Here is a 21,916-nt window from a genome sequence, read left to right as displayed (position 1 = left end):
ACTCAACTGTCCAATTCACACCCCAGGGTTTGGTGGCACACTCATTTTATTCTAAATCGGTTTTTGGGGGTCCCAAAATCCCCAACGTCTACCGAAATGTTACAATTTGAAACCGCGTCCGATTTCAAGTCAGTATACGACAGGACAAGCAGGTATCTTGTTACCCTACTTTCTCCCAGGATGTTATATTATCCTGGTGTGTCAGGAACCTTGTTAGCCTGACTTTCGATTAGCACAACAATAACAACACAACATCCTAGTAACTATTGACAATGAAACAACTGTACCACAAGTCTCCAAAATTTCACAATTTCCAATGTGCAGAATTCATGATTTAATCAAACAGGTTTCTGCTTACCTTTTTCTGTCAGTGCACCGGGGAGATTGCAGTCCAATTGAATCCCTGTCCACTCCGCTGTCTTTTTATCGAATGCCCTTCCAGGATCACCATTTGAAGGAACCTGAATTTTATAATCACCTATTACTCGCGAGGTTCCATGCGTGTTCGTTTTCGTGAAAGAACTACACTTATAAAGACGTGTTAAAAGTCAAGCAATTTATTCCTGACAGAGGAGTCGATACATTTTACAGAGCTCTGGGTCAGCAGCTACGCTTATCCTAGCCTCAGCAGAGACAGCGCAGACTCAGCAAAGCTATCTGTTCTTGCCCCCGACTAATACAATGTTTCAAAGAGGAAGTATGGAATCGCTGTCCTCTGATTGGTCCATGGTCCCATCTGACGTCATCATTGCTCTGCAGAATGATGGCCATTTGCCGCTGGCTCCAGACGCTGTCTCCACAGTCTTGCATCTCATATTTACAGTGACTCCCCGCAGCCATTGTCTTCTCCGACATCTGTTCTTTGTGGCCTCCACATGCACCCTGCTGGGAGCCTTCTTGCAACACACTCCCACACCCTTATCTGATTTCCATTCAATGCTATACTGCAATAAACACCCTTGTTTACCCCCAGACGTGTCACACCCTAAAACCCTATATCACCTTCAAACCTCATCTGTCAGACTATCCACCACCACTGCAAACAGGAAGGGGCTCAGGGCTGATCCCTGATGAAGTCCCACCGCCACCTTAAATTCGTCTGCTACACCTACAGCACACCTCACCGCTGTTCTGCTGCCCTAGTACATGCCCTGTATTATTCTAACATACTTCTCTGCCACTCCAGACTTCCGCATGTAGTACCACAGTTCCTCTCTGGGTACTCTGTCATAGGCTTTCTCTAGATCTACAAAGACACAATGTAGCTCCTTCTGACCTTCTCTGTACTTTTGCATCAACATCCTCCAGGCAAATAATGCATCTTTGGTACTCTTTCTAGGCATGAAACCATACTGTTGCTCGCAAATACTCACTTCTGTTCTGAGTCTAGCCTCCACTACTCTTTCCCATAACTTCATTGTGTGACTCATCAACTTTATTCCTCTGTAGTTCCCATAACTCTGCACATCACCCTTGTTCTTAAAAATGGGCACAGCACACTTTTCCTCCATTCCTCAGGCATCTTCTCACGTGCTAGAATTTTATTGAACAAGCTGTTCAAAAACTCCACCGCCACCTCTCCTAGATGCTTCCATACCTCCACAGCAATGTCATCAGGACCAACTCCCTTTCCATCTTTCATCCTCTTTAATGCCTTTCTAACATCCCCCTTACTAATCATTGCCACTTCCTGGTCCACCACACTTGCCTCTTCTACTCTCCCTTCATTCTCATTTTCCTCATTCATCAACTCCTCGAAGTATTCTTTCCTTCTATCTAGCACACTGCTGGCACCAGTCAACAGCCTCTCTTCTGTCCGCTCAGTGTCCCACTTCTTAGCTAACCTTTTTCCTTGTATGATTTCCTGTACTGCGGGGTTCCACCACCAAGTCTCCTTCTATCCTTTCCCGACAGAAGAAAAAGCAAGTACTCTCCTGCCTGCCGCTCTGATCACCTTGGCTATAGTGGTCCAGTCTTCTGGAAGCTCCTCCTGTCCACCGAGAGCCTGTCTGACCTCGTCCCGAAAAGCCGCACAACACTCTTCCTGTCTCAGCTTCCACCACATGGTTTTCTGCTCTGCCTTTGTCTTCCTAATCTTCCTCCCCACCACCAGAGTCATTTTACACACCACCATCCTATGCTGTCTCACAACACTCTCCCATATCACTGCCTTACAGTCAGTAACCTCCTTCAGATTACATCGTCTGCACAAAATGTAATCCACCTGCGTGCTTCTACCTCCGCTCTTGTAGGTCACCCTATGTTCCTGCCTCTTCTGGAAAAAAGTGTTCACTATATCCATTTGCATACTTTTTACAAAGTCTACCACCATATGTCCCTGCAAGTTCCTTTGCTGGATGCCGTACTTACCCATCACTTCTTCATCACCCCTATTCCCTTCACCAATATGTCCATTACAATCTGCACCAATCACGACTCTCTCTCTGTCTGGGATGCTCAGAACTACTTCGTCTAGCTCCTTACAGAATTTCTCTTTCACCACGAGGTCACATCCTACCTGTGGGACATAGCCACTAATTACATTATACATAACACCCTCAATTTCAAGTTTCAGCCTCATCACTCGATCTGATACTCTTTTCACCTCCAATACATTCTTAGCTAACTCTTCTTTTAAAATAACCCAGACTCCATTTCTCTTCCCATCTACACCATGGTAAAATAATTTCAACCCTGCCCCTAAACTTCTAGCATCACTGCCTTTACACCTGGTCTCCTGGACACACAATATATCAACCTTTCTCCTAATCATCATGCCAACCAACTCCCGAGGTTTTCCTGTCATTGTCCCAACATTCAAAGTCCCCACATTCAGTTCTAGGCTTTGTGCTTTCCGCTTCTCTTTCTGCCGAAGAACCCGCTTTCCACCTCTTCGACTTCGACCCACAGTAGCTGAATTTACACCGGCGCCCTGCAGGTTGACGGCGCTGTTGTTGACCCGGGCCGCGACCGATCCGGAATGGAATTCTTTGGATGAATGCTCATATTTGTTTGGCAAAGTTTTAAGCCGGATGCCCTTTCTGACGCAACCCTCTGCATTTATCCGGGCTTGGGACCGGCCTACAGTTTGCGCTGGCTTGTGCCCCCTACAGGGCTGTATTAATTATTTTCCAGAATTAGAGTGCTTAAAGAGGAGGATGCTATTCATGTGGCACATCTTGAAGCAGGCATCAGGTGCAGGTGCAGGTGGGCCTGGCTCAACTTGGAGGCCAAAACAAAAAAGCAACGAAATGAGACAAATTTTATTTTAATCTTGAATTTGTACATCAAGATGTACTTGAGCCGTGTAAATAAGTTTTTCTGTGTGAATATTTTATTATTATTATTTGCCTTATTGTACTCTTCAGATTTCCAGATTGCTTAGTTTATCCATCCAGCCATTATCTGAGCCGCTTATCCTGACAAGGGTTGCGGGTGCGCTGGAGCCTATCCCAACTATCATCGGGCAGGAGGCGGGGTACACCCTAAACTGGTTGCCAGCAAATCGCAGGGCACATATAAACAAACAACCAGCCGCACTCACATTCACACCTACGGGCAATTTAGAGTCTTCAATTAAGCCCGGGGGATCCCCACAGATCCATTTTTTTTTTATTTGGTCACCCTTTTCATGCCTTTGGTTTTTGCATCTCTGATAACCATGAACCACGCCACCACGACAGTTTTCCCTCCTTTGAAATTGAGCGGACAACGCCCTTCTGTGGCCAAAGAGTGGTACTCCGTAAGCGGCCAAAGGCGCATGATGCTCTCCGGTCCTGGATGAAGGAGGGAAGGAGGCTGTGAGACTAACCAGACTACGCTGTTGTGCTGGACCTCCAGCGGCTTCTCTAACCACTGGTAATGGGCTGTGGGTCTGCGGAGCTCATCTGTTTCGCTGCTGCCTCGCAAAACAACATACTTGGGTGCCAGACAGCAAGACATGTTGCCCAAATAAAAGAAAACACATTACACTTCAGGAAGGATGTATTTTTTTCTTCAAGTTTTGGGCCTAGTTTCATGGCCAATTACGCACTATAGTGGTAGAAGTGGATGCAGTCATTTATGAACAAGAAAGTGCAATTCCACCGAATGGCCACTGTACGGAATAAGAGCGCTTGTTTTTTTCCCATCCATCCCATCCCTCCATTATCTGTACTGCTTCTCCTCACAAGGGTCACGGGCGTGCTGGAGCCTATTCCAGCTGACTCTGGGCAGGAGGCGGTGTACACCCTGAACTAGTCGCCAGCCAATCACAGGGCACATACAAACAAACAACCATTCGCACTCACATTCATACCTATGGGCAATTTAGACTCTTCAATTAACCTACCATGCATGTTTTTGGTATGCGGGAAGAAACCAGAGTACCCGGAGAAAACCCATGCAGACACGGGGAGAACATATAAACTCCACACAGGCGGGGCCGGGATTTGAACCCCACTTCTGCATTTGGCAATGATAGTTTTTGTTTCATAGAAGATCAACAATTGTACAATAGTACATAGTACATCCATCCATTTTCTGAGCCGCTTCTTCTCACTGGGGTCGCGGGCGTGCTGGAGCCTATCCCAGCTATCATCGGGCAGGAGGGCGGGGTACACCCTGAACTGGTTGCCAGCCAATCGCAGGGCACATACAAACAAACAACCATACGCACTCACATTCACACCTACGGGCAATTTCGAATTTTCAATTCATGTGCATGTTTTTGGGATGTGGGAAGAAACCGGAGTGCCCGGAGAAAACCCACACAGGCACGGGGAGAACATGCAAAGTTCACACAGGTGGGGCCAGGGATTGAAACCCGGACCTCAGAACTGTGAGGCAGACGCTCTAAACAGTCGTCCACCGTGCCGCCTAAATAGTACATACTTTTCATAATAAATGACAGAAAAAAGGCATGTTTGCCTCTCATTTCTGAGGTTCTGTGCTAAAATATCTGCTCTGGCCTTCCTGTGCAGAGTTTGCAAGGTCTCCCTGTGTTTATGACACACGCGTATGACATACGGGACTAAAATACAGATACATAAAACCAAGAAAAATACATGAACGAAAATCAACTCAACATTTTCCATATACATGCGAATGTGAGTGTGAATGTTTGTTTGTCTATAATTGCCTTGCAATAGCCTGGCAACCAGTCCAGCGTATTACTCTGCCACTCATCAGTTAGAATCGGCTACAGTTCATCCCTAAATTAAATTAGGATAACCGCAATAGAAAAAGGATGGATGAATAATGTGTTAAATCTTTTTTCTTTCCCCCAGCAAATTCGGCTGGCTATATAGCACTGCCACTCAAGCTTCCACTTACAGCACTTGCCAGCAAGCAGATAAAACAATACAGAGGAGATAGTGATTGTTTTGGAAGAGTTTTAAAACAAACCAATAGATCGCAAGGGATTATGTTAATGAGTTTTTGGTATTTCCAAATTGATTGAAAGTAAATTATACTTGGCGCCTATAGGTGGAGTGCACGAGCAGAAAATTATATTCTCTTGAATTTTACGTAGTTTGAAGGTTGACCACTAGATGACAGCATTGAATATGATAAAGTATATAAATAAACGGTGAGGAAACCATGAGTTAGTGGAGGACTGCCATCTCCCAGATGGCCGCTTTACTGAAGTGAGATGGCCTTGGTCACGCTTTCATTTGGGTTCTATACACTGAAGATATTACTCCACTGCGCTTACCACTATTACATTCTGCTATGCTTATATATTTGAAGTACATACATTGTACATAGTCAAAGCAAAAAGATACACAATCATTTGTTTAAATATGTTTAAGTCTTGGTTAACGTGATGAAATAATGAAATGTGTCTGGTTTAAATTTGGACACACGCAGACATAACAGATGAGACGAAATAATTGTGTTTTGCCATTCACATTAAAAAAAAAACAATTCGCAGGTTTGAGTTCCATAATGAAATGTAATGTAACGTGCATGAAGTTTGAACCAATTGGAGAAGAGTGCGATATCCTACGTCACAAGTAAGGGGCAGTCTGGAGTAGGCCGAATGGACTGGTTGTATGCTTGTAGGCTAGTGGGACTGGTCCCCGCTTGAGAGACCGTGCAGACAGACCGAGGAGGCGACACTCAAACAGAGAGTAACGTTAGATGAGTTTCCACAGAAAGTGTTCGTATCTGAACCCAAACATTTGGGCTCGTTGACTGGCGAGACGAGGAGTAACGTGGACTAACGTTCGCAGCGAAGCGCTGAGGAGGAGGACAGTCAAAGGGTCGGAGCCACAGGTAGGGAGCTGTCGTGGCAGAAGATATCAAAGTGCAAGTGGGTCATGTAGATTTGAGTGTCTGACCCGAGCGAAGAGTCGGCAGCAGCGGAACGGCGGAGGTCGAACCTGTACAGGCAGAAGGGAGAAGACTTATCACGCTGAGCCGCCTCTCCCTCCGTCCGACTGGGCGCCTTGTCCCAGGAAGAGCCACCATGTCCAGGAGAAAGCAGAGCAAACCCCGGCAGATAAAGCGTAAGTCAGATGAAATACTTTTTTTTTTTGTCGTTTACGCGACTTGCTCTCAGTCAAAGTTGTGCGCGGTCTCACAACGAGAAGAACATTGCTCGTGACGCTTCACAGGGGCCGCTTCATCCTAAAATAAAATAATACCTCTAAGTAGGACAAAGTCCAGCTATAACGCCTGACTTTTTCTACAGTGGCACCGTTTTATTGGACCTCTTTGTGGACGACAAACGCTTGCTTTTTTGTGTATTTGAGATTCTCGCTGAATTTACATTCTCGGAGTAAATGACACACGTTCGTGTAAATGACACACGTTCTAAAAAAGTATTTTTAGTTAGCGTTATTCCCGCTACCGAGGCAGAAAAGAATGCAGTATCCAGGAGAGGAAAGAGTACAGTATGTTCTCATCAAAAGACAGGCTTTTTTGTATTAACAGTCAAAACTGTAGCAGACTTCCTGTTGAATTCTGTTGTGAAAACGTCAATGTTCTCTGAGAAAGCCGACGTGAAGAGAGATAAACCAGCGATCCGATGTGAGCCCTGATAAAGATTAAAATTGGATCTTTTTTTTTTATTATTATTTGTTTTCTGTCTGAGGAGCGCCAAGGCCGCCAGGTGCATTTCCCACAAGGCTTTTCACTTTTTTTTTTCTTTTTCCCTCCCAGAGATGGGGCGTCAGATAGGCAGATCTTTCCTCACGATCGCTGCTTACAATTAGACATTTTTGCAAATTTATCCTTTTATGTGATTAATTATTCGGGTTCAAAGGTGCTGTTTTATTCAAGTGACACCACATTATTCCATAATTTTGAACCTTGGATGCAGCATTGGGAAAATGCACTGCAATCCGTTTATTCTGTTAAAAAAAGTTTAAGTGAGAAATCTACCCCAGTAAGCTTCCACTTTTCATTAAAACATAATTTAAAACTTAAGAACTGCATGGCATCTATAGACAAACACTTTTCCTGAGCCATCACTGTAACTACCCTGTGACATTGTCAGTGTATATGCAGTAGTTTGAACAATCCCTTGTTTTGGAAACATGTCTATAAATATCTAATTTACCTTTGACAGGACAATATTAAACGATCGGGCTGTTGATGGAAAGAGGATTATTTACTATTAGGTTCTGTGAAAACCACCGATAAGTAAATTTCTTACTGTAATTGAAAAGGGATACCACACCAAGAGCTGCAGGATTGTAGATGCAGTTAGAAATTATATTTGTTGAACATGAAACTGATGGATGCAGCCCATTTTATTATGTACATGTAAATTGAGGGTTTGACATTAGATCCCTTAACAGGGAATTTCTGCTGTAACTTTCCGCCTGTAGCTCTTGTCTTTGAATTTTCATTTAAAAAACAGAAAAGGATGGACAGTCTTAAAATTTCCACTTAATTGCCACCAATGTTGGGGCAGTTACTTTGAAACAATCGTGGAATGACATTTACTATTAACACACTGACTGCCTTAAACAAGACAACAATGCTAAAATAACAGACTGCAAATAATATTGATCTTGATAAACTTACATTCCATTGAATTTCCATACATTTCTGCAAACTCAAACAATAAGTATTAGGTTTCTTCAGTCACAGATGAAAATCAATAGGGAGTTAAAAACATGATATACGTTACCATAGCTTACTTCCATAAGATGTATTTTGGCCAAATAATGGGAATTGTCTAATCAATGTCTGGCCTCAAATAAACTAATAACTAACAATATAAATACAGTCAAATGTGGCAAGAAGTGTGTGACCAAGTGCTAGCGAGAGGAGCAATACATGCTGACTCAGTTAATTGTGAATGATTGTAAAATCCCACAGGGATGCTTTTTTATGTCTCAAGAAATGGACATGGCAGGAGAAAAAGAGAACGTCTCATCACCCAAAGCCCAAAATGAATTACAACTCGCTTTACTTATATTTTAACAGGTACAATGTTGCTGAAATTTGTATAAGTAATGCATCACATTATTGCGCTACATCCAAAAGTGATGTCATTAAAAACAATCTTAAGCACCCAGTATCATCAATATCTTCCTTTTCTTCATACTTACAGTAAGTATTGCTGCTGCAAACGGCCAGGCACCGGCTGTACAGCAGGCAGTTAGGCCTGGAAATGTATTCCAGAGCAAGCAGCTGATAAACCCCAGCTAGGCTTTGTGTGTATGAGTGACAATAAGAGACAGAGAGCATACTGTACTGTGTGTGTGCATCTCAGGGGTGTAATGGCCGTCTTTATCTGTGCTTCTGGTGCCCCATGCTTCCCAGTGCACCAAGCCTGGCTGGAGTTGAGGCCAGCCAGCTCTCAGCCCTGTGACTCTCTTGTGATTTGGCAGACATTTTGATAGGAAAGAGTGAGGAGTGATAAGGACTTTGTTGATCTGGGTTATGAGGGGGTCCACCAGAGGTCTGGGCGCGTGCTGTTACAAGTATATAATTAAGCACTATTAGAGCAGTGGGTCCACCATGTTGTTTTGTGTCTGGTACTTAATTGTTACTGATGTGACGTATTGGCAAGGTAGGGTAAGTTTTGACAAGGTGGCATAACACTAAACATATCTCTATCGTCCTGTCCTTCTTGAAAACAATGCCACATTTCTGCTGTTATTTACACTGCAGGGCTAGCGCTTAAATTTGTATTTATTTTTTTCCCGTTGTAATCAACACGCTGCAGGTGCACGCGATTCCTGCATGAAAACAATTGGAAAGCAGTGTTTTAGAATGTTGAATTAATTTCTTGGTAAGAGCTTGATTGGGAACTCCACTGGCATACAGTCGAGCCCCACACATTCGTGGTTCGGCAGTCGCAAATTCACCCTTATGCAGATTACACCCCCCCACAGAAATCTGTGCCAACTCACGATTTTCTATGACGTGGCAAAAAAAGCCTGAACATAATTTTTTTTTGGGGGGGTTGAAAATACTCTTTACAGTATGTGCTGTATGTTGAGTATTTTCATTGGAAGAACAGTTTTGCAATTCGAGTGGTTAAAATTTAACGTTTTGTTAGGTATAAACCCTTGTTTGTCAAAAACAAGTTCATATGGTGAGGGCTAGAGTAGTCATTTTGACCCACAGTGGGATGTGAACAGCCAGGTTGAACACAGCACTGGACTACTTTGTTAGACACAAAACATCAGCACTTTACCTTTCAACGTCCATCCAGCAGTATCCATTATCTGAACACGATATCCCCTCATTAATTGTTAACACTTTGCTAATCCATCTTGTCGAGGTACCGCACTGGCAACTGGCTAGTTGGCGGCGAGCTAGGTGGTTGTGCAGAGGCTGAGGTGGAAGTTAGTTTTTGGACGCTCTTATTTTTGTAACACACACCGGAACAATGGAAGTGGAGAGAGTGAGGCAGCGACTTGACTACAGGGGAGTGCAAGCGATGCAGACACTGGAAAGAGATGTAAGATTTCCGTACGCTGTCTCTTGTACTGTACAGTACAATATTTTGAAGAGTACAGCGAGGTTTAAAGATGCATCTAAGTGTATGATATGTTATTAAAGTGATTAAGAATCATAGTTTGTGGGTCCTGTTCCCTATCCCCGCGAATGGCAGTGGTCCACTGTATACTGTAATAACAAAAGAATAATTATGTCATAACATCAGTGTTCCAATGTCTTTTACAATTAAGATGTATTATTGGATCAAAGCTTCAAAACATGACAGTTTTTTAATCGAAAAGGTTTCTTAAGCGCACAAATTGTGTTACTTCACACGTGGATAAAATAATGGATTAGGGATGTATGCATCCCAGTTTTCCACTTAATATCTGATGCCGCTAAACACGCAGCCTCAGAGGTCGTACACAATTTTCAAAATAGGCCTCAAAAGTTATACCAAAACTTGGAGGTCGAACTGGCATCATGTGTGACATCACACAAGACGTTAGCATACTGCACAAGACACCAGTGTAAGAAAAAGCAACGTACATGTGGGGTTAATCCTTTACGAGAATATGTAACCGAAGATACGACTCTCATTCAAAATATGCCGACTCCAGTGTGTCAAACTTGCTAGGTGGGGAGGATGCAACTTTCATTCAGGAATTTAGGTTGCTCGCCTACACCTAGCTGGCTATGCTAGCCGTTTATATGCGTCATAACTCATTATCAAAGTTAACAGTTAACAGTAACACTTGTGTGAATGTGAAGTGAATGGTAATGTGCGTCATTAAAGTTACGTTTTTCTTTGTATTAACAGTCGTCATTCAACCTCTTTTTACACTGCTATGGCTGACAAGCCTTTACAGGTAGGTTTTATGATGGAAACATCTTGTCACTTTTATAACAGATTTACTTAGTTTCATTATTTTCTATTGGAAAATAGTTTTGAAATCCGTAAAAAATGGCAGTCAAACAGCATCCCAAAGTGGTTGTGAATGTTTTAAACTTTGCTGTATACCTTTGTTTCAAATTAAAGTACCCTATTTTCCGGACTATAGAGCGCATCGGTTATAAGCTGCGCCCACTTTGTGTAGAATTATTTTTTTCTTACATATATTTGCCGCACGTTGTGAAATTAGAAATTTACACAGAAAGATTTTGTAAATGTTTATTTACATACCTTGTTTCCAAACAGTGCCTGTAACACGGCAGTAAAACGGCTCAAACATAACAGAAAAGTCATTGTGTTTATTCATCCTCCTCCTGTTCACTGAAACCACTGAAGTAGTCTTCTTCAGTGTCGTCACACACCATTTCAGTCTCTCTGTCGCCCTCAATGTCATTTTCATCTCGAGACACAGTTACCCCTGAAGTTGTGCTGTTCTCCTCACGTGTGTTCACCTAGTCCTCAAGAACATTTTCAAGTTCAGGTCATTTGCAGTTATGACCTCTGAAAGCCTTTGTTGTCTTTTGGCATTGCATCAGTTCTTCACGCTGCCGTCTCCAACGCCTCACCATCGGTTCGTTAACGCCAAGCTTACGTGCAGCAGCTCGATTTCCCTCCTGGATGGACAGATCGATGGCTTTCAATTGAAAAAGCTGCATCATACGCTTTTCTTTTTGTGCTTTCCATGATGAGGGTGTGAAAAATAAAAAAATATTTTGGGTTCGTGCGCGTCATGCTGTGTTTAGCTTGTATATATGTGTATATATATATATATATATATATATATATATATATATATATATATATATACACAGGGTGATTGAAAAGTAACACACTATTTTTAAGTACTTTAAGTAATTTATTTCTGAACTATTATTCTTACAAGAAATGAACATGAGAAGAAAATGTATTGCATGGAGTTTTATTTAAAATTGTATATGGGCGCCAGCATTAGCTACCAGTTTTTCAAGCCGCCTGGAAACTGCATTAACTGATTTCACAAGGAACACGTGTGTGATGGAAGACATAACTTCTCGTATTCGCCCTTCAAGTTCTTCCAAAGTCATTGGTTTGTGAGAATAGACTTGCTCCTTTTATCATGGAACATACACAAAAAAACTCATAAAAATATTACAACATGAATAAATTATAAGTATTTTAAAATAGGGAGTTACTTTTCAATCACCCTGTATATAAATACCCCCCCTACACACACACATGCACACACGCACAGACACATACCAACCACCAAAAAGACAAACCATCCCTACACTTCCCTTAAAATGGGGCGGTACATTACGACAACATTGCACTATCCCCCAACAACGGTACATTAGGTTTCAGGCTTTCTGGAGGCCAATAGAAGAAGAGAGTGTTTGTGAAGCAGATAGATATTTGTCTCTGCCTTTTTGTGCGTCATCCTCCCCTGCAGTTGGAGATCTTTGAGCCTGATATGGCTCCTCTCCCTGATGGAGAGATAGGAGGGACGGAGTCAGGGAGGGAGGGCGGTAGGGGATTCGGCAGGCAGGCAGCCCAGGGTAGCTGGATCCCTGGGCTTACATTTTGGCAGTTGAGATGGGAGACATGATAAAACACAGCGGTGATCACTACCAGTGATAACAGAAAGCAGAAAAGAGAGAAAGAGATGAGAGGTAGGGCAGATGGAAGGAAAGATCGAGATTGGAGGGCACATTTTAATTACATTTGGCTGTTGCATGCCATTTTTCCAGCATTGTCGTACTGTTGTCATTAGTTTTGTTTGCGATTGGCTGGGGGTGGATCTCCAGATAAGTAAAGAAGAGAAAGGCAGTGTGGGGTGATAAAAGAGACGAGATGCAGGGGAGTGGACATAGTTGGGTGGTGGGGGTAGGTAGCGATAGAGTGAAAAAGCGTGCAGAATACATAGCTGTTAGATGAATGTGTTGTGGTGTGTTTTTAATGGCAATGCAGCCTGCTCTGCTGCTCCCCCACCCGTCTGTGGAAGATGTTTAAGGCTGATAAAGAGGCCTGCTGATGATAGATAGATAGATAGATAACAGCTAGCAGATTTAGAATCCTGATAATGTGCATCTGCGTATGTGTGTCTATCTGTGTGAGAAAGCTTGGTTTCTATGACAGCGAAGCTGGAGCTTCTGAGGTCAGCATGAATAATAGCTGCCTCCTACAGCTTCAAGCATACCTGGAAGCCTGCAGATCCCAGACAAGAAATTCACCAAGCTGACCTCTTCTTTTTTTGTGTACTCTTTATTTCCCTGGTAACTTCGTGAGTTTACAAATCAGGTTTCTATTTGTCAGATGACAAAGTTATTTCCCCTCCCTATAGAATGCGTTACTGTGTTATCTGTCATCAATTATTGGGTCACATAACTATTTCATGGATGAGAAATGAATGACATCTTTTTAAGAAAAAGTGAGTTCAAATGCTTAAGCATGTCTAAATCTTTCTCTCGCCATCTCTCTCTCCTTCTCTCTCTCTCTCACACACACAAGCACACACACGTATGTATACACACACACACACACACACACACACACACACACACACACATTGTGCCTTGGTGGCGTTCCCTTGTTTTTTCTTCTTTGTTCTGCTTTTAGCTTGATGTGAACTTGCGATAAGCCGCGGGGCCTGATCTCCGGTGCAGATAGAGATTGCCAAGCATGATTAAAGTTGTTATCTGGCCAGAGCAGGCAGGAGCCTCGGTTCCACTGCAATAACAACAGGGCTCAGTAGGAGCAGCCAGGGTCTGGACCCTGGCAATCAGTTCCAGTCGTAATGGGATTAATGTTGTTGTATAATTAGATGATAGGTGTGAATGCGCTTCTTTTCTCCCTCAGTCTTTTCTCATTCATTCAAACCATATCTTTCTCCTCCTTCTTCCTCTCCTCCCCTATCTCTTTCTTTGCACCCCTTAACAAGCATTGTCGTTGATTAATTCAATTAAAATTAATAACATGTATTACTTATTCCAGATTAAGTGTAAGATAGAGTTGACATGTTGGGAAATTTTTATGTTTGCGGATGCTTATCTCCAGTTTTCCCTTTTAAATCCCCTTTTCTCTGCAAAAGTCATAAGAGAGCAGTTAGTGCGAGGGGGGAAAAAGAGAAAAGTTGCTGAATCACCAGGATGTGATTGGTTTGATTATACTGGCAGATATTCAACAAGCGAGATTGTGTCTGATTTGGGTATTGGAAACTAAGAATTCTCATCTCTGTGATCAGATAGCTCTTGCTTGAGAGCTGCATATAACTGTATGCAGTAGATAATAATAAGCATACAAATTCTGTATGGTCTGTGGAGTATGTAAAAATACTACAAACACCTTAACAACATCAGAAGGCCCCAGAAGTTGGCCTCAATGTGGACATCCATCCATCCATTTTCTTCACCGCTTCTCCTCACTAGGGTCGCGGGCATGCTGGAGGCTATCCCAGCTATCTTCAGGCAGAAGGTGGGGTACACCCTGAACCGGTCGCCAGCCAATCGCAGGGCACATATAAACAAACAATTATTCGCCCTCACATTCATACCTACGGGCAATTTAGAGTTTCCAATTAACCTAGCATGCATGTTTTTGGGATGTGGGAGGAAACCGGAGTGACCGGAGAAAACCCACCAAGGCACGGGGACAACATGCAAACTCCACACAGGCGGCGCTGGGATTTGAACCCCAGTCCCCAGAACTGTGAGGCCGCCGTACCTGCTCAATGTGAACATATCTGTTGGAAATGATCTCGCTCTTCTTTTGTCTCAATCACCTTATTTGTTTGGATATTCTCCAAATTTAGCGCATCAAAGCTGTCATTTTAAACCACCACTTGGAATACTGTGGTTTTATGCTTACGCTAGTGACACACAAATATGTATGTTTGCTTTGTTTATCTGCACACAGCCAGCAAAGTGTGCGTGGACATGTGGACATATGGTCAAATATACTAAAGGGGGAAGTTGGCCGGGTTACAGAGGAAACACCGTTTGTGCTCAGTGTACACATGAGTTATGACCCTTTCCTGCTATTTACCTAGGGAAAGGCATGTTGAGTTATAGTCCCCCAACTCTGTGCCATGGTAAATGTTTTCACCCCCTGACCCTGGTGCTGACAGCTCCGTAGATGAGGGAAGAGAGAAAACATTGCCCTGCTAACAGTAGCCTAATCTATGTCCAAACTATTTGCTCAAGTGGTAATTACCACCCTGCCAGCTCTTCCCAGGGAGCTTTGTGAAGACGTAGATGACAGATGATATTATAAGACACTGTGGCTGTTTGACCTGAGCGGCTCAAGAATCCCACCAGTCTTTGCACCAGATATATTTGCTTTCGAATCCATGCATGAGCTTCACATTGTCACGTTTGTCCACCTGCAAGATTTTAATGTCACCAATGTAGATTCTTTTCGCTGAAGTCAGTCATGTTTTAGTGGATGTTTGTTTAGGAGACATCTGTAGAGCCGCATGCTCTCAGGCTCTGGTCAGAATGACGCTGGACACTTAAAGGTGTGTTGATAACCGATACATACACATACAGCAATTGTTAGGACAAGGTCCCCCGGTTGCATTGATAAGACAAACCATTCACTCCTACTGTTCAGATTGCTCAGCTCCAGGACAGTGTAGCCTACTTTAACAGCTGCCCCTCTGCAGCCATGTACAGATATACTCTTAAACAAGTTGCCTTTTCTCAATACCATCCATCCATCTTCTGTACCGCTTTATCCTATTCTCAATACCATAGCAAAAAATAAAATAAATAAATAAATAAATAAAGCAGAAGAGACCTCAGGAGATAACCATCACAAGCACATGGTGACCTTTTGACCCTTTGTGCACCTGCGTTCTCCCCCCCCCCCCCCCCGAGTTGTATTACTTTTTAAATGTTCTCTCTCTGTAGTAATAGTAACAAATACACATGTTCATGCCCTCCCCTGTGCCCACCTATTCCCTGAAAAACTCACCTATTTGTTCTCTTTCTAAAATGCTCTAAGATGCCACAAGATTCCGCCAAAGCCCTTTCTAAATAGGAAAGTAGCATAGTAATTGGTGTCAAGGAATCATGTTGATGTTATATAGCTTGACTCAGAGACAATTTCCAGTCCAGTTTATTAAAATTTAATAATCTGTAAGAAGTTTGTTTTAAGGGTAATGTTGTATGAGTTTTAAATTATATTGAACTGTTTCGGGATCATGCTGTGGTATATTTATTTGTGGTGTATTTCTACAGTCTAAACGATTAATATAGGCACTTCTAAACATTTTGGGCCGTGTCCATTACTCATGTTTTATTTTTTATTTTTTTGGTATTCACTGCAGATCTTGGTCTCTAGCGGGGGATTGCTGTATTATCAGTCTGGTCGTGGTGTATTATTAATTTTGTTTGCATGTACAGTTTTGGGAAATTTTAGAAAAGATGATGAAAACCGCATAGTATATCCATTTGGCTATTACACAGTAGTTTTATTAACTTTACCATTTGTAATTGTCAACTTTGCTGTATGTATAATGTACTTTTAGTGTCATTGATGGGTAGCATTATTTTATTACTGTCTGTACCAGGGATCTGTTCTGATGTCTGAGACGCACAAAAATTAGCAGGGACACATAAAGTGTGCTCAATCTGCATTTTCTGACACAGGAGCTATGGCTTAGTACTCTAGTGTGGTGCTGGAAATCCGGCGTATGAATTTTATTTCTGATGAGACAGGACTCTAGAGTGCAACTAATTTGGTCACGTATGCGGCCTAATTTCTGAATGGTGCGGAAAAAATAAATAAATAAATAAATAGAAACACATTTCTGCGACTTGAAAGTAAAGACACAATGGGTTTCATCATCGTGGTTTTCCAAACCAATCAGAGATAGTGAAGAGCGGGACCCTCCGTCTGATTGGCCGTGTGCGTGTTGTGTGCGTATGCGCGCGTGATTTTGTGCATGCCGCACGTAGTTGTCTTTGAAATGCGGGCGCTCGCGTACATGAAGCTAAGTTTTTTGTCGGCGAGCCAGTAGCTGCAGTTATAGAAAATTGAGTGCCATAAATGGAGTTAGTTCCAAAGTCTAACGCCACAGCAACGATGTGGGAACAGTTTGGATTCAAGCACGATGAATGCAGCCATCCCGCTTACACCAACGAGCTGGTATGTCGAATTTGTATGAAGTCACAACAAAAACAACACAACTTAAAACCTCAAGGTGACTAGATCCATTTTAAACACAACCATCCCACCCAATTTCTTCAGCTGGGAACAAAAAAACACCGTGGGACATTTCCCTTTTCCTGTCAGCTTGAAGTTATGGAACCTTTTGCCCAACAATGCAACTACACAAATGAATAAGGTGCACGTATACTCATATCTTACACAGTATAGGGTTACTATTGTAAGAGACTTAGCCATTGAACACGTTGCGAAAGCAGCGTTTAAAGATGGGCTGCAGACTTTTAAAAAGTAGTACAAAGTAGAATCAAAACAGGTTTATTTGATCTACTTGTTGTATGTTAATAATGTTACTACTTGGCACTTTTTCTTAACCGACTGGAAACTTGATTGGCAGTATATTGCTTGTTAAGGTATTTCTGACTGTTTATACCTCTTTGCCAAATGTTTAATATGTTTAAGTGCAATTTTTGTGAACAGAGCCTGAGTCTGTTTTATTTATTTACAGTATCTTATCTCAGGTATTTTCTTTATTGTTGTACATTACAATGTCAATGTTCATTACTCTTAGAATAAGAATTAAAGTGAATTGTTCTTAAAAAGAACAATTGGGAAAATCGTCCTAAAAAATTTGCTATCATAACAGGCCTAAACACATATACTGAGAGAGCAAGAGCAATGGATAGCACAAAAATATTGTACAGACAGTGTAAAAATAGAGTAACACCTGTAATAAAAATCTGCCAATATAAAGGGACCACGAAGCAAGATATAGTGGAGGATTACTGTGTCTATATTCAGTGATATACAGTAAGTTGCAGGGACTGATTGTTCCCGGATTGGGACTCATTGTTTCCATCACATGTGCATCCGGGACTCACATAGTCTCAAGTGTAACGTGATCTATGCTGTGCGTATCCATTGGATAAGAGACTTGCAATGGAATTTTATTTACATTCGTATCAGCCTGGTCTTTCTGTACTTTATTATTTGGTTTGTATATACATTTTGAGGAAATTTAGGTGAGATGATATCAACATGGATTGTTTTAAAGCCAATAATTTAGCATTTTTTCAGGAGAAGGAATTTTGGAGTCTCAAAAGTAAAATCTTTAGAGTCAAACGCTGCAGTGCCGTGAAAAAGTATTGGCCCCCTTTTCAAATTGTTATATTTTGCATAGTTTTCCCACTTTAATGTACAAGATCATCAAACAAATGTAAATATCAGATAGACATAAATGGTGATTTCATTTATTAGGGGAAAAAAATATTCAAAGATACCTGACGCTGTGTGAAAAAGTAATTACCCCCCTTGTTAAATCATGAATTGTAACTAATCACAATATTTGGTTAATTTTCACTGATCACACCCAAGCCTGATTACCTCCAGACTTGTTCAGTCAAGAAATCACTTAAACAGAATCTGTCACGACAAAATCAAGTTGGACAAAAGATCTAAAAAAGCTGCAACAAATTGCCACAATCCATATATATGGATATATTGACTGACGAGATGAAAGTTAAGTTAATAAACGAAATCACCATTTAAAAACAGCATGTTAAGTTCACTTGGGTTATATCTGTCTGATATTTAAATTTGCTTGATTATATTAAACATTAAAGTGGGGAAACTATGTAAAAATATAAGAATTTGAGAAGGAGGCTAATACTTTTTCATGGCACTGTATAGAATGTAATGTTGGAAAATGCGAAGTACAAGGTGAAAGTACAGTATATAGTCCCGTGGCGGACAAATATAAAACTTGCAACTACTGTGCTGTAGTTGTTTGAAAGATGCTTGTCTGCCTTCTGACTACTGCCGAGGTGCCCTTTAGTCAAGGTGCTGCCCCCTTTACCCAGAATCAGCTCAGGGGTCCGTCACCGTTTATGCGCCCCATCACTCAGAGAGCCCTACTTGTATGACTGCATGTGTGTGGTCATGTTCTCTTGTGTGGTGAGCAAAAATATACTGTTGAGTGTGAATTGAATTTCCCTTAAGTTGTATGTATGTAAATTAACAATACAAGTTAATCATACAATATTATCTCATGCAGGGGAAGGGGGCAAGAGTAAATGAGATGATGTGTTTGACGGAGGAAATTGTGAGGTAGAGAGGCAATAGGGTGATTTAGGTAACTCAGTATCATAGACAATGGGACAAGAAAGACGAGATGCTGTTTGATCCTCCGGGGATCCACCTTAACCGTGGAGCTTAGACTAGTGGCACCTCTTGTTATCGGTCTCTATAAACTGACTTCACATATCCCTTGGATCATCTTTTGCAGTAAAGTGACTGAAAAAGAATATGGGAAACATTAACCAACATTTTCTTGAAATACATTTCCTTATAAAGGACAGTCTCTTGTCTGTGTGTTTGTGTGCTTCCCTCTGTTTTATCAGCTGCCGACAAGACCTCCGGAAGCTCAGGCAGTTGTTGCAGTTACATCTGGCTGCCAACAGAGGATGATAAAAGCCATAAATAACATCACCTTTTTTAAGTGCAATATTTATCTCCCTGATTAGATTTGCTAAGCTAACGAAAGGCCATTACAAGTAACCACTCATCCCTTGTGTCGGCTTTCACATGATGTGCGAGCATTGTTCACGTGATCACTTTGTGCATGTGTGTGGATGTGCAAATTGAAAAAGGGATGGTCTGTATTTGAGAGCGGAAAAAAATAGTAGTTGAGCCGTGGCGATGCTGGGCTTTTGCTGTCTGAAAAAATACAGAACTAAAATGTTTTACATGCATTAAACCACATAATGAACCAGTTTACATCCATTCAGTCAAGGGAGACAAAAAGCCCCTTTTACACTGCCAGTGAAAGATGTTTTTCCTGGTTCACTGTTGTGTATAAACGACACAGTAACGGAATATCGTGACAAAATTTACCTGACACAAATGGAAAAGCCAAAAAGGCAGGATGGAGGCAGGACGGTTGACACCAGAGACTTACTTCTCCTGCCGTTTTGTATTGAAAGCTATTGTCGCTGTCTAAAATATTTTATAGTATGGTAGATGCTAGATGCTAGAGCTGACATCGTCACACATTTAATATGTGATTGCAGGATGCCGTGTCCCGCTGTGAATGCACATACAGTTGCATCAATATCCCACCGGGTCTTTTGTTTACACCCCTGATGCTGAAATGTCAGAATGTCTGTGTAAAAGAGGATCTAGTGATCCTCAAGTATACTGGGTCCCCTGAACCCCAGTACACGCAAACAAATATAATCACCCCTTTCTGACCAAAGTCAGCAAAGGCATGATTATTAATCGCTAAAGATGATCCTGCTTGATTATACAGTAGTGTGGGCTGTGTTAAAAGTTTTTTTTTTTTTTGTTTGTTTGTTTTTTCTCTCCCAGATCTGCTCTGAAAATAGTAGGGTCAAACAATCGTAAATCCATCCATCCATCCATTTTCTGAGCCGCTTCTCCACACTAGGGTGGCGGGCGTGCTGGAGCCTATCCCAGCTATCATCGGGCAGGAGGCGGGGTACACCCTGAACTGGTTGCCAGCCAATCGCAGGGCACATACAAACAAACAACCATTCGCACTCACATTCACACCCACGGGCAATTTAGAGTCGTCAATTAACCGACCATGCATGTTTTTGGGATGTGAGAGGAAACAGGAGTGCCCGGAGAAAACCCACGCAGCCACGGGGAGAACATGCAAACTCCACACAGGCGGGGCCGGGGATTGAACCCCGGTCCTCAGAACTGTGAGGCAGTCGCCCACCGTGCCGCCCAATCGTAAATCATAATCATAAAAAAAATAATAATAAAATCTTATGCGTAAATTCAATGCAGAGTAGGGCCAAGCCATGAACTCTGTGATTATGTCATGGAACAAAATGATAGCCAATCAGTAAGCGAACTTAAGCTTGCGCTGTTGCCTGACTTTAGAAATGGAGAAGCAATTGGTTTAGTGTTTAGTAGACTTTAGTGTTTGTACGTGTACTCGTAGTCATTAACCAAAATAAAAATTACAAGGAGACATGATGGCATGAAATTTTCACTGCAATTTAGTTACAGATAACTAACAGCTTGCTGAGCATCACGTACTTATTATTATACTCTCCTAATTCAGGAGCATTTGCGTCTCAGCCCCAAAAAAAAAAAACACAAGCTACAAGAAAAACACTCATATTTTCTTTACATTTGTATATTTTTTATTGTTCTTCCTTTGTATAGTTTTGAGTAACAAAATATTAACATTATCTTATTATTCTTATTTTTAATTTATTTCACTTTTTACTTATTCAATTCAATGTCTTGGCACTAAATTGCTAAATACACAATAATGTAGTAACCGTTTTATTGACAGAATAACACCTAAATATCAAGTTGTATGCTCCTTTAGCAAAGCTAAATTGATGAAAAATTAAAAAAAATACATTAAGATATAGTGTAATTATTAGGGCTGGGACTTTAACGCATTTATCACAATTAATTAATTCCAAACAAATTATTTAGGTAAAATTAAATTAAAAAAAAAAAAAATTAACACATTTTATTCGCATTTTGTGTTCCAAACAATGCGGAACTTTTGTCAGTGCCCGTTTTCCTGGTACACCGATTACACAGAGCTCGGCTACTGGCTAGACTAATGGGGGAATTGGATGAAACAGTGTTGCTAGGACTGATCGGAGGCAAATTTCATTTAAAAAAAAAACCAAACAAACCAAAAAAACTACCCAATGGAAGACTTGAGAAGCGAGGTTTTGTGCAAAGTTTTGATACCACCGAAGCACTTCAACCCTGCCACGCAGAAACTATTTAAAGGCAATACTCTTCCAAACAAAACTGTCCTAAAATGGCACTTTAACTAGATTTGTTTAATTTTGCCCAGAATTATTTTCTTTTAGTTTTTCTACTGGTTTGTATCAAAATGCAATTATTTTTTTTTTTTTCCAGAGTTAACAATATTCC

At 41.5% G+C, this 21,916-nt stretch overlaps 1 protein-coding gene across 1 annotated transcript in view; it reads left to right on the top strand.

The window, feature by feature from the left end:
* The first annotated feature begins 6,018 nt into the window (after positions 1-6,018).
* The window catches only part of zfpm1 (zinc finger protein, FOG family member 1), a 169,581-nt gene continuing 153,683 nt past the window's right edge, over positions 6,019-21,916 (top strand). Inside the window, exon 1 of the mRNA XM_061677599.1 lies at positions 6,019-6,491. Coding sequence (XP_061533583.1) covers positions 6,452-6,491 — 40 coding nt within the window. The 5' untranslated portion in view covers positions 6,019-6,451. The remainder of the gene's footprint in view (positions 6,492-21,916) is intronic.

The sequence above is a fragment of the Phycodurus eques genome, chromosome 5 (genome assembly GCF_024500275.1).
Source record: "Phycodurus eques isolate BA_2022a chromosome 5, UOR_Pequ_1.1, whole genome shotgun sequence".
Classification (NCBI taxonomy): Eukaryota; Metazoa; Chordata; class Actinopteri; order Syngnathiformes; family Syngnathidae; genus Phycodurus; species Phycodurus eques.
The sequence above is the reverse complement of the archived record's forward strand: the minus strand, read 5'-3'. Positions and strand labels throughout refer to the sequence as shown.